The 13386-nt window shown below is 38.5% G+C and overlaps 1 protein-coding gene across 1 annotated transcript in view; it reads left to right on the plus strand.

Moving 5' to 3' along the window:
• Positions 1–13386, plus strand: part of KITLG (KIT ligand) — a 95110-nt gene that overhangs the window by 21046 nt on the left and 60678 nt on the right. Inside the window, exon 3 of the mRNA XM_044679170.1 lies at positions 325–438. Within this exon, the coding sequence (XP_044535105.1) occupies positions 325–438 (114 nt within the window). The remainder of the gene's footprint in view (positions 1–324; positions 439–13386) is intronic.

Consider the following 13386-nt stretch of genomic DNA (forward strand, 5'->3'; position numbering starts at 1 on the left):
CCTTTCCTTTCCTTTCCTTTCCTTTCCTTTCCTTTCCTTTCCTCCCCTCCCTTCCATCATAGAATCAATACTAAGCATTGGTTCTAAGGCAGAAAAGAGATAAGGGCTAGGCAAGGGGTGTTAAGTGACTTGTCCAGGGTCACACAGCTAGGACATGTCTGGGCCAGCTCGGATCCCAGGATGTCTCATTTCTAGGCTTGCCTCTAGCCTGATTGTTTCTTAAATAGGCAAGTCTTCTATTAGAGCCTAACATGATCAATGGCTCTAATTATTGAAGTTTCATCCCGATGGTCACTGAGCAATAATTGTTCTCTTTTTATTTAGACTTGGATTATCACTTGCATTTATCTTCAGCTGCTCCTATTCAACCCTCTCGTCAAAACTAAAGGGATCTGTGGGAATCCTGTGACCGATGATGTGAAAGAGATTACAACATTGGTAAGAAAAGAATTCGTGGGGAAAGGAAGGGGGGGGGGACATTTTTCTGAGATGAATTGGAGGGGAAGAGCCAAGCGTGCTGGCTGGGTGAGGGAAAAAGAGATTAATCACTTCCTTCAAAAGTCAGAGGAGGTAAGTGAGAACATTTTCAAGAAGACCCAAGGAGTTTGGAGATGGAGTTGCCAAAGCCTGAGATGGCAGGTGATTAATGAGTCACATTTTGTCAGTTCCTCAGTGGCTTAACAATGACTTCTGGGCTTGTACCCTGGAGACTGCCCTTTTCTTTTCTTAAAACAACAAACAAACAAACAACAAAGCCCTCACCTTCCATCTTAGCATCAATACAAAGTATTGGTTTCCAAGGCAGAAGAGTGGTAAGGGCTAGGCAATGGGGGTCAAGTGACTTGATCAGGGTCACACAGCTAAGATGTGTCCGAGGTCAGATTTGGACCCAGGACTTCCTGAAGCCCCCCACCCTTTTTCTTGTTTCTTCTCCTCATCCACATTCTTTCAGATGGCTCGCATGGAGAGGGCGGCATTCAGACATTACTCTTCATTCTCTTTAGATGGTTTCTGTTGTCACTTCATTGTTATGTTGCACACACAGTCAGGAAGACTTGAACTGAAATCTCCAAGTCTGACATTGGCAAATTGCTTCTCCTTTCTAGTCCCCAGCTTCCTCAGCTGCAAAATGGGCTTAATAAGAGCTCTACCTACCTCACAGGTTTGCTGTGAGACTCACATGTACCAACATAGGTAAAATATATTGCAAGTCAGCAGATAGTTCTGGATTTAACTCATGCCCCAACTAAAGCAAGCGGACCTGCCTTCTCTAAAGGAGGCAGAATCCAGGAAATGTCTTTCCATTTGGTTGGCAACAGGAGAATTCACCCAACCATACTAAGGAATGGCCTCCTTCTTCAATAAAAGGAGACGATTAGATTATATGATGTTTAACCAATCCAAGGCAACAAGTTTTATTCAGTATTTACTATGTGCATGGCAGTTAGCCAAGTGACCCAGTGGATAGAGTGGCTGGCCTGGAGCAAGAAAGACACATCTTCCTGAGTTCAAATCCAGCCTCAGACACTTGTCAGCTGTGGGACGCTGGGCAAGACCCTTCGCCTTGTTTGCCTCAGTTTCCTCATTGGTAAAGTGAGCTGGAAAAAAAATGGCAAACCACTCTAGTGCCAAGAAAACCCCAAATGGGGTCACGAAGAATCGAAGCTGCCTGAAACTGAACAGGCACCAGAGAAACAAAGAAAGGATAGAAACAGCTCCTGCTTTCAAAGGGTTTACAGTCTAATGCAGGGGTCGGCAATGTATGGCTCTCAAGCCATATCTGGCTCCACCTCCCCACCAGCCAGTCTGGGCAGAACCCCAGGATGTGCCCCAGAGTACCCTTCAGCCCCCACCCCATATTCCAGTGCCTTCTGCCTCCATCCTCCTCCTTCCACAAGCGTTTATGGCTCTCATGGCCAAAAAGGTTGCCGACCATTGGTCTAATGGGACAGTCCTATCATGCAAGCAATCAGGAACATAGATGACATCGATAGGAGAGCTGTGTGTTGCTTATTATTCGATTTAGTCCTGCCTTTTGATTCCATTAGTGGAGAGAAGCAGTGTCAAACTCAAACAGAAATTGGGTCCACTAAGTCTTGCAGAAGGATCCTTGAGGGAGCAGATTGACAGAGAGAACCACCAATCGACATCATTTGTGATCTGTTGAAATTTTGTTTTAGAAAATGTTTCCCAGGGACACTGAGGAGTGTTGCAGGTGTCTGGCATGTTTTTGATCTAGAGAACTATTGGTAAGAGAAGCCTCTCACCCAAATGCAGAGCAGCAATTTTTCTGAAATTTGTTTTCTGAGAGAATTGCCTTGGGTAACTTTTTTAAATGAACAAAAAACTGTCTTTGTCCTTCCAACCCCAGTAAAAAGAAGAACAAACTTATTATAACAAATACCCAGGGCCCATCAACACATATTGTCTCAAAGTCATATACAAAAATGTGTGTAAGACTAAATCACTAGTGCAGGGTCTCACAGTGTGTATCAATCAGGGACAGACTTTCCATTGCCCTATACATTCTCACTCATCATCATCACTCTATCTTCTTGGCCTCTCCTACTTCTTTTCTTCTAATAGAATTTTTTATAAAACCCTTATCTTCAGTCTTAGCATCAGTTCTAAAACAGAAAAGCAGCAAGTGTTAGGCAATGGGGGTTAAATGACTCACCTTGGGTCACACAGCTAGGGAGTATTTGAGGCCAGATTTGAACCCAGGTCCTCTTCATCTTTAGACATGGGGCTCTACTCAGTGTGCTACCCAGCTTCCCCTGTCTATAGGCTTTTGAAATAAAGGACATAAGCAGAAAAATCAAAATTTTGAGAGTTTTTATGAACTGATGAAGATGGGGCAGCTAGAAGGCTCATTGGATTGAGAACCAGGCCCATGGAGAGCCAGACCTAGAGATTAGAGTCCTGGGTTCAAATCAGGTCTCAGACACTTCCTAGCTTTGTGACCCAGGGCAAGTCACTTAACCCTCTTTGCTTAGCCCTTACCACTCTTCTGCCTTAGAACCAATACATAGTAATTGATTCTGCAGTAAGATGGAAGGGTTTAAAAAAAGATTTTTTAAACTGATGAAGAATGAAATGAGCAGGATCAGAAGAAAAATGTATACAAATACATGATGATGTAAAAATAAACCACTTTGAACATTCTAAGAACTATGATCATTACAGTGACCACTCATAATTACAGAGCACTGAGGATGAAACATGTTATCCATTACATAGAAGTGATGGATTTAGGGTTCAGAATGAGACACATTTTTCTGTATAGCTACTAAGACAATGTGTTTTGCTAGACTGTGTATTTGTTACAATAAATTTTTCTTTTTTTTAAAATGGGGGTTGTGGGGTGGGAAGGAGAAAAAAGGATTTCTGTTCATTTTTAAAATAGAGATACAAGGTACTAACCTAGATAGGGGGATGCTTGTTGCATATTTTTTCAGATGAGGTCACTGTCTCATTGTACTTAACAATTTTACTTTGTTATAAGAGGGCTCATAAAGTAGGAGTAATCTATAAATGTTTGTAATGGAAAAGTAAAACAACAATAAAACTTTTATTCAAAAAATATTCTATCCCCACAATTACATGTAAAAGCAATTTTAACATTTGTTTAAAAAAATGGAGCTAAAGTTTCACTGTCCTTTCTTTCCTCCTCTCTTCCTGCCCTGAGATGGCAAGCAATCTGATATAGATTTTATATGTGCAATCATGTAAACATTTTTCCATAGTAGTCATTTTGTGGAAGAGAATTGAAACAACAATTACACTTTAAAAATTCCTAGTAACTTGGATTTTAAAAAAAAAGTCCACAGAAAGAGGAACTGGTTTAAAATTCTAGCTCTTCTACTAACTGTTTGACTCAGGACAAGTTCCTTAACTTCTGAACCTCAGTCACATCTTTTGCTTCTTAGGATCCTTCTATTTCATTTTTTAAAATTTCTTAAAATTTCTGTTTTTTAATTACAAGTAGAAGTAATTTTTGACAATTGTCTTCTGCCATTTTGTGATTCGGATTGTCTCCTCTCCTACACCCCACCCCAGGCATTAATTAAATAGTCAGATATAGGTTATTCTAGTACTTTCATGCAATATGTATTTTTAGGAGTCCCCTAGTTCTAAATCTGGAATCTTATGAACACATTCTAATTCAAACTAAATGTCAGCTCCGATCAAATTGTGTATCTGATTGGTAATAATAGGAGGAAAAACATGTTTCTGTGATTTATTAATTGTATAATTTCGAGAGTTGCTTTCTAGCATTCTTTCCCAGTTGGGCTTCTTTTCTAATAGTTCTCCAAGTTAATTGTTCTTGCTCTGTCTTCTAGATTCTCACCACCCAGTGGCTAATAAGCACATGTGGTTAAATACACCCAACGAAAGACATTGTTGGGTGTTTGTTCTATCTCCTTATGCCTCTAGAAAATATCTCCAGGACACACCATAGGAAGTGTTTGCCTTGTTCAGTTGAACCGATAAGTCGCTTTCCCTTGAAATCATTAGCAAACAATAATTCATGCAAGCCACCATTCTTTAAATGATTCCTTTTGAGAACCTAAAGCCAGTTTCTCAGTGTTACTTTAAATTTGTTCTTTGACAATAGTGTAGCGTCAGATTATAAAGGGAATGACCCAATTCTCCAGTTCATCACATTGTATATGTCCTACACCACATTTTCAGGACTTTTTATCAAACTCATCTCCTGCTATAGTGAACACTTTGGTTTTACATCAAAGAAAAATAAAATCATCACATTTGAAACACAAAAGAAATGTCCGGTTTTGTGGCCAGATCTCTCAGCCTTCCACTACTCGTTTCATATTTTGCTTTGTGAAACTAAAAATGATCTATGGGTACAAATTGTTTTTTTAACCCTTACTTTCTGTCTTGGAGTCAATACTGAGTATTGGCTCCAAGGCAGAAAAGTGGAAGGGCTAGGCAATGGGGGTCAAGTGACTTGCCCAGGGTCACACAGCTAGGAAGTGTCTGAGGCCAGATTTGAATCCAGGACCTCCCATCTCTAGGCCTGGCTCTCAATCCACTGAGCCACCCAGATGCCCCCAGTGCAAATTGTTTTGATTCATTTGTTATTTATTTTTGTGATTGAAACTTTGAGACTCTTAGCACTAGAGCTGATTTGTAGGTTCAGTCACTAACTATAGTGAAAGGTCACCTGGGGAAATGTTCAGTTATCTAATGCCCTATTTTAGGATTAGAGTAGCTAGGCAGCACAATGATTAGAGTGTCAGGCCTGGAGGCAAGAAGACCTGAGTTCAAATTTGGATGACTCTTGGTGAATCACCTAACCCCGTTTGTTCCAATTGCCCCATCTGTAAGATGAAACGGAGAAGAAAATGGCAAACTACTCCACTATTTTTGCAAAGAAAACCCTGTGGGGTCACAAAGAATTGGACATGACTGAACCACAACACAATGGGTACAGGTTGGACTTAAACCCTGAAGTGTCCCTTCCAGTGTGATAGTCTATGAATCTTTGAAATGATATCTTGGTAAATTTATAGAATGTAATTAAAGTTTAGGATTCAAAACTGGGATTGAGACCAGATTACGATGAAGGGAATTTTGGGGAGGGTTCTCAACTCTTTTAATGTTCATATTACACATTTTCTCTTTTAAGAAACATCGATCAAATGTTCTAAGAATTGTAGAGGAGGAAGAAAAAGGGTAAAAATAGAGTCCCTGCCCTTGAGTAGCCTATGATCTAGTTGGGGTGCCAAAATGAACACATATGATGGAGCAGCAAATAATTGGAGACAGTGCTTATTTTAAATACTGAAACGATGACTTGATTTTGCTTCTGACGTTTGTACTAAAGCACTGCAAAGGGAGTTTTCACTCTCAATCACTCGCTACATGAACTATGCAACAAAGACCCTCAAGGACAAATGACTCGACATCTTGGCAACAGGAAAGTTGCCAAGGAGTCCAGGCCTCTTGCCAAGGCGACCCTGGCATACTGTCTATTTTCCAGGGATAGCGTTAGCTGCTTTTTCTTTGCTATCACCTAAAGCTCATCAGTCAAATTCCTTTTTGTGATTCTGAACTTGTATCTAGAAGTTATAACATGAAATCAGGCCATCTAACCAATGAGGTACTATATTCAGGGGGATGTGTTTAAATGGGGAGCATGGTATAGTCGAAAGTGGTACTTATTGTCCATTCCTGTAGTTCAGTGTAACTTGAAAAAGACATTTATGGTGTATGTTTCTGTTATATCTTTACTGTGGAATTATAAAATTCCAACTAATCAATTATATATAAATTATAGTATCATAGGGTTACCTGGAAGGGGCTTTACAGTCATTTTGTCCAACCCTCTCATTTTACAAAAGAAGAAACCAAGATCTACAGAGATTGTGTCTTCCCTAATGTCACATAACAAGGGGCCAAACTGAGATTTGAACTTTGGTCTTTGGACTTCCAAACCAACTCTTGCTATTGTACCACAATGATTAGTTTATGCCCCACAAATAGTGACCCACCTTCCCAGCCTAATTCCTCTACTAACAGGCATCTCTGCAAAACACACATGAGCACCTGATCCCTATATTTTATTCTAGTTGTGATTTGTAACATGATACAGGGGAAAGGGAACTGATTCTATGGTCAAAGGAACTGGGTTCAGATCCTACTCTGATGCTGACTAAAACTGGGTAAACTGCGTAACTTCTTTGGGTCTCATTTTCCACAAATGTTAAATGAAGGATTTGGATTAAATAGCTTGTCCTAGCACAGTAGCCTAACTTCTTACATTTATATAAATTTTTCTGTTCTGAAAGTAATTAACCATAAAGATATATACTTGGTTTTGCTCATAGAAACCTCCTGTGGGAAGAGGGAAGATGGTCCTTAAATTTACTCCCCCACCCCCATTGATCTTACACAATATAATTCTTTTCTTCCCTTTCATTCCAATAGAAATCCATTTTGTGCTGTTTTCTCATACTGTCACCTTAAGATCTGATTTCTTTTATCTAATTTTTTCTCAATTACATTTAACATAAATTTTTAGCATTTGTTGTTTTTAACTCTTTTAATTTGAATTCCATGATCAAGAATGATAAATTTCTTTTTAAAATATCCTTCAATCCACATTGAGACTCGATCAGTTCTTTCTATGGAGGTGGAAAGAATTTTTCATGATGAGTCCTTTGGAATTGTCTTGGATCATTGTATTGCTGCTAATAGCTAAGTCATTTACAGTTGATCATTACACAATACTGCTGGTACTGTGTACAGTGTCTTCTTGGTTCTGCTCATTTCACTTTACATCAGTTCATGTGAGTCTTCCCAGATTTTAAAGTATCCTATCTGTGACAATAGTATTCCATTATAGTCCTATTCCATAACTTGTTCAGTCATTTCCTATTTAATGGACACCTCCTCAATTTCCAATTCTTTGCCACCATGAAAAGAGTTGCTATAAATATTTTTGTTCATAGAGTTCCTTTTCCTTTTTCCTTGATCTTTTTGGAAATAAGCTTTACTTTCTTAACAAAACTGGGCTTCTTGGCATCCATGCATTCTCATCCAGTTAGAATGAGCCATATAATTATTGCCTCTATATTAGAGTCATCAAATACATGGCATGGGTTGACTCCTGAGTGTAATGTATGTAAAGTATGGCGGATGAGAATTTCTTCCATTGGCCATGAAGATGGCTGAGGCAGGTGCTTTAGACCACTTAAAACTGAGTTAGACATTGAAGAGAACAAGGTCATCCACAGCCACCACCACTCAGTCATTCTAACTTTTGCTTTGCCATTGGACTTGGATGACTGGATGATAGGATGAGGCTGACCTCTTTATGCAACTCTTCTTCACCTAAATCCAATTCACAGGCAAGTCAAGACATCACTCTGTAATGTCATTGGTCTTCTTTGAAAATAAAAGAGGAATGGGAACAGCTCAATGGAATGAGTACTTGGCCTAGAGATGGGGAGTCCTAGGTTTAAATCTGGCCTCAAACACTTCCTAGTTGTGTGACCCTGGGAAAGTCACTTAACTGCCATTGTTTACCTCTTAACAATTTTTCAGCCTTGGAACTAATACACAGTATTGATTCTAAGCTGGAAGGTAAAGGTTTAAAAGAAAAGAAAATGAAGGATGAATAGTAAGATTAAAATGTAATTGGAAAAAAATTAACAAAATGAAATTAAAATACAGTGGAATGCAAATCTGACCTCAAAGACTTCCTAGTTGGATGACCCTGGGCAAGTCCCTTAACCCAATTGTCTAGCCTTTACTATTCTTCAGCCTCAGAATTAATACCTAATATTGTTTCTAAGACAAAAGATAAGGGTAAAACACAGCAGAACATAGATAATGGTTTTCTAAGTTAATATGTGGCTACAGGAATCCTTAGTGGCCCCTATTCTTTCTGAATTTGATACCAATGCTCTGTATCACCGACTGGTTCCAGTCTCACTTTCTCTAGCCATTAGAGTCCATGATCCTACTCTGGTCCCCATAGAAAGACTACTGCTATTAAAGATAGAGGTCTTAGACTCAAATTCTTACCCTGTCACATACTAGTTATTTGATCTTGGGTTCTAGTCATCAACTAGGACTGAGCAATCTAGGCTCATAGATCTAGAGTTTAATGGAACCTCAGAGACCCTCTCCTCTAACTCATTTTATAGATAAGGATCTTGAGGCTAAGTTGGGGTTAGGTAACTTTGCCAAGGTCATACATCTAAATGGTCACATTTGAAGTTGGGTCTTCCTGACTCCAAGTTCAACAACACTTCATCCACTGCATCATTTTGCTTCTTTAAAAAAAGCCATTAAAAATTAAAAATTAAAGCCTTAGCTTTTGTTTTCGAACTGATATCAGTTTTAAGGCAGAAGAGTGGTATGGGATAGGTAATGGGGGTTAAGCGACTTGCTCAGGATCATACAGTTAGGAAGCGTCTTAGAGTCCAGGACCTCCTGTCTCCAGGCTTGGGTCTCTGTCCAGTGAGTCATCTAGCTGCCCCCTCTCTACTAATAATTAAGCTAGTTGACTAAGGGCAAGTGCCTTAACCTCTGTGAGTCTCGATTTCTTCCTTTCCAAAATGAGAATGAAAATATTTTCATTTCTTACCTCACAAAGACTTACTAGGAAAATATATGTAATGCCTTTAAAGTTCTATCAGGCTGTAAATACCATTTTTATTATAATAATGGACAAAATAAGAGGGAAATCTGCCAATTTCTTAATGCCATTCCCCATTGCTCTGATTCTCTTCTACTTAGAAGGAGACAATCATAGGATTAGAGAGATAGATAGATAGATGATAGATAGATGATAGATAGATGATAGATAGATGATAGATAGATGATAGATAGATAGATAGATAGATAGAAAGGCATTTAGATAGGCAAGAACATGAATAGACAGAACATTTATTAAGTGCTATATAGCAGTCATGATGCCAAGTGACAGAAACATAAAAACAGGCAAGAAGACAGTCCTTACCCTCAAGAAGCTTATGTTCTATTGGGAGAAGGTGAACACATAAAAGGGAGCTGAAGAGAAAGTCAGGGGATTGGAAATAAGATGTAATTGGGTGTGCAGGGAGATTGGTTAGAGACATAATCCAAGGAATTGTAGGTTGACCTGGGTTTAAGAGTTCTGGAAGGGAATGCAGCAGATGTACCAGAAAATAATTTCCCATCATGATGTAGTCTACAAATGGTCTTCCATTCAGATGCTTGAAGGCCATCACAGAAGGGGAATCCACCATCTCTTAGGCAACCTATTCTGCATTTGCACAGCTCTAATGATTAGGTTTGATTTTTTTTGTTTGTTTTTGTTTGTTTGTTTTTTTTTTGGTGTGTGACATCAAACTTAAGTTGCTTCTGCATGACTTTCAACTGTTGCTACTTATTTTGGCCTCTGTGGTCAAAGAGAAAAAGTTAAATCACATTGCTACACGAGAGCCCTGAAGCAGAATTTGAATCCAGGACCTCTTATCTCTGGGTCTGGCTCTCAATCCACTGAGCCATCTGGCTGCCCCCTCCTTAATTCTTTTTCAGATAATTTGCTATCTAACCATACTTATGTACCTGCAATATTGATTTCTTATACCCAAGTATAAGACTTTACATTTATTTCTATTAAATTTCACCTCATTAGATTAAATCCAGTGCTCTATCCTATTAATTTTTCTTAATTCTAATTAATTATTAGATTTATTATAACTTTATTAATAATTAATCTCAATAATTCTTAATTCTAATTAATTAATTAGTATTTCTGGATCCCAACTTTGTTAGTTCACTGCAAATTTGATGAGCATAACATGTCTTTATTCAAGTTATTGATAAAAATGTGAAAAAATGTACCTCTCAGGACTCTATAAAGATACTTTCTTGTCATCTGACAGCTTTTTTCAACAGTAATTCAGTAGCTGGACCTAACTTACTTGAATGACATGAATCAAAAACCATTTAGAAATGCCTCAGAATTTTCTATCTTTTAGTCACCCTTTCTTCATCACATAAGATAATCTAAACATCTGTGCTTGATCATGGGAGTTTAGGGAAAATGATGCCTAGTGTACTACAGTGTGGCCTGGCAGCTAAGAAAATCATCACATGAAGCCATTAGTGAATGAAAGGAAAAGTTGCAAATTGGACACATCTTGGTGACAAAGTTCCAGGGTCCTTTCTGTGGATGACTGATCTCATGTCAAAAGAGGAATCTGTGAGGCGAGGGCAAACATGTTCTATCATTTATTAGGTCAGAAACACCAACCATGAACAAACAAACAAAATGTGATAGGATTCCTATGTTGTTAGACACTGGAGAATTGTGTTGTTTTTTTTTTTCCTCCAAATTCCAACTGATATTCTGTTTAAATTGGCATAGTGTTTTGTTTTGGTTTGAATGATGATCTTAATAAGAATTTTGAAAAAAATCTACTTTAACATAAAAATGTAATCAATTATAACTCATACCAAGGAAACGCTGAGATAGCTCAGAACTAATCAAGGGCTCTTTAAACTGAGAATTTATTTATTCATTTAGTGAGCATGTATTAAAAGAAGTGCCAGTTGGTAGCTAGACTGTGTGAATTGTTCTTAGGAAGATCTCAGAGCCAAACATTTAGAGCTAAAAGGAGCCTAAGAACCCATCAAATCAATCAATCAACACTGAAAAATTCAAAGAGCTGAGGAAATCAGATGTTGAGCAAAATAAACAAAAATTAGAAAAAAAAAATAGCATGTGATCAATGTATTTTGGTTTTTAGTCATGTCTGACTCTTAGTGATCCTCTTCAGTTCTTTTTACCAGTGAGGGAGCTGAGGCAATCAGAGTTAAGTGACTTGCATGGGATCAAACAGCTATTAAGTGTCTTGGACTAGGTAAGTTTATTGGAGAAGCCTAAAGTGCTATGCTAAGGGGAATGATGGTTGAGAAGGGGGAGCAGCACAATGTCCTTTCCCTCCCCTTTCCTCAGAATCACCCATCAGCTAAGGTTCTCTAAACTCCCAGAAAACTCCCAGAGTTGTTCCCATGTGATAAGCAAACAAAGGTAAAAGGGAAGTTCTAGGGAAACAAAATAGAGAAGAGGCTCTTTCAACAAGGCTTTTGGTCAACTTGTTGATTGCATCCTAGCAAGCAGTGTAGTACAATGGAAAATGCATTGATACCTTTAGATGGGACTGCTCAGGAAGGCTTTAGATGGCAATGTTCATGGGAAAATGTGTGGCTAATATGGAAGATGAAGATTGGGACACAGAAAACTTCAGACTTCCTATTGCTCTTGTACCGTTACATTTGATGATACCCATACTCCTGAAACCTAGGAGCCGTCCAATCTAGTCTCCTCATTTTACAGTTGAAAACACTGATGTGGGAGGCCAACAAGAGAAACAGAGTCTCAAATAGATAAAAATCTGAGACTCCTCTTTTGACCCCTTTTATGATCCATACTTTTTCTTATTGGAAAAACATTATAGCCTTATTGAAAAGCTTTAAGTTCCTAGCAAACCAGAAGGTACAGAGTTAACAATCTTTCTCCTTGATCATTAAGAAGCCTGAACTCTAAAAAAATATATTACTTAAACGATCAAGGTCAGAACTGGACAAAGCTAGACAAGACTTTATCTGACCAGGTGCAATCCTGTAAATCAAGAGTACAGGACTCAATTTGTTTAGGATCTCTATGAAATATATTTCTGCTCCCAGAATTAACCTCCTACTAATTGGTGGTTGGAATTTGGCCTTTGACCCTGGACCTATCTCTCTACCTTTTAGACTTTAATGGGTTTTTGTATAATTTGTAACCCCTTCACAGCTGTGATTCTTTCTCTGTGCTCTTTGTGTGAAACCAGTATATAGTAAACTCAAGACTCCATGGCAAGCTGGAGCAGTTATGAGCTAAGCATTTAGTCTGACTGTTCTCATTCCATCCGATGCCACTCAGAACCCCCAGAAATATAGAGCTGGTTCTCTATACACTGAGGCATGGAGAGATGCTTCAAATCCATCAATTAATGTTTCTTACTTAAGAGATCAATTTAGGAGGAGTTTCAAGATCAGGATTAAGACAACCATGCTAGTGATTAGTCTTTGAAATAGGAGTTTCCAGTAGCAACTTGGAGGAAGGAGATATCTCTAGCTTTTGGAAACAATATAATGACCTTGGAGACAACTTCATGATACAGATTTGCCAAGAAAGGGCATTATCAAGATGGAAAACATTGAACAACCTCAGAGTCATTCAGAATAGACGGACTTGGTAGATCCATGACGGTTTTGAGCATATAATGATTTTCTGCCACAGGATGGCATTTGGTACCCTGGTGGATGGTTAAATTCGAGAGGGACTGGGAACGTAGAATCAGCAGGTAATAATGACAATTTCTGAGGTAGATGGGTTGACAAAAGAGGTACTTACAAAGGATTCCATGAAGGATTTGTAGAGGTGGAAGGAGAAAGTGATGACTTTGCAAAAGTCTACTACCTCCTTCCCCTTCTAGACATGTGCTGATGATCGTGGGTATAACAGTCTGAAATTGGAGATCCTCACCATCCTCAGCTGGGGAAACTGAAGGTTAAGGAGATTGTGACTTGCTCAAGGTCTCCTAATTAATAATGTATAAGAGTTCAAGCTTGAACCCATCTGAAATTGAAAAAAGCCATCTTTGCTTATTTATCAGGAATGCATCACTCAACAGATAAGATACTCTCTTTGGAGAAATATCTGATTATATTCTCCTGCCAATGGTACCATCTTTTGAAGATATAGATCTCTATTGGACACTGAATAAATAACATTACTAAGCTGGTTATACCAAACTCAATCCTGTGCAAAAAAAAAAAATGTCCTTAATATGTTAGCCTTGGCCCAGTGAACAG

Source organism: Gracilinanus agilis, chromosome 5 (genome assembly GCF_016433145.1).
Source record: "Gracilinanus agilis isolate LMUSP501 chromosome 5, AgileGrace, whole genome shotgun sequence".
In the NCBI taxonomy this organism is placed as follows: Eukaryota; Metazoa; Chordata; class Mammalia; order Didelphimorphia; family Didelphidae; genus Gracilinanus; species Gracilinanus agilis.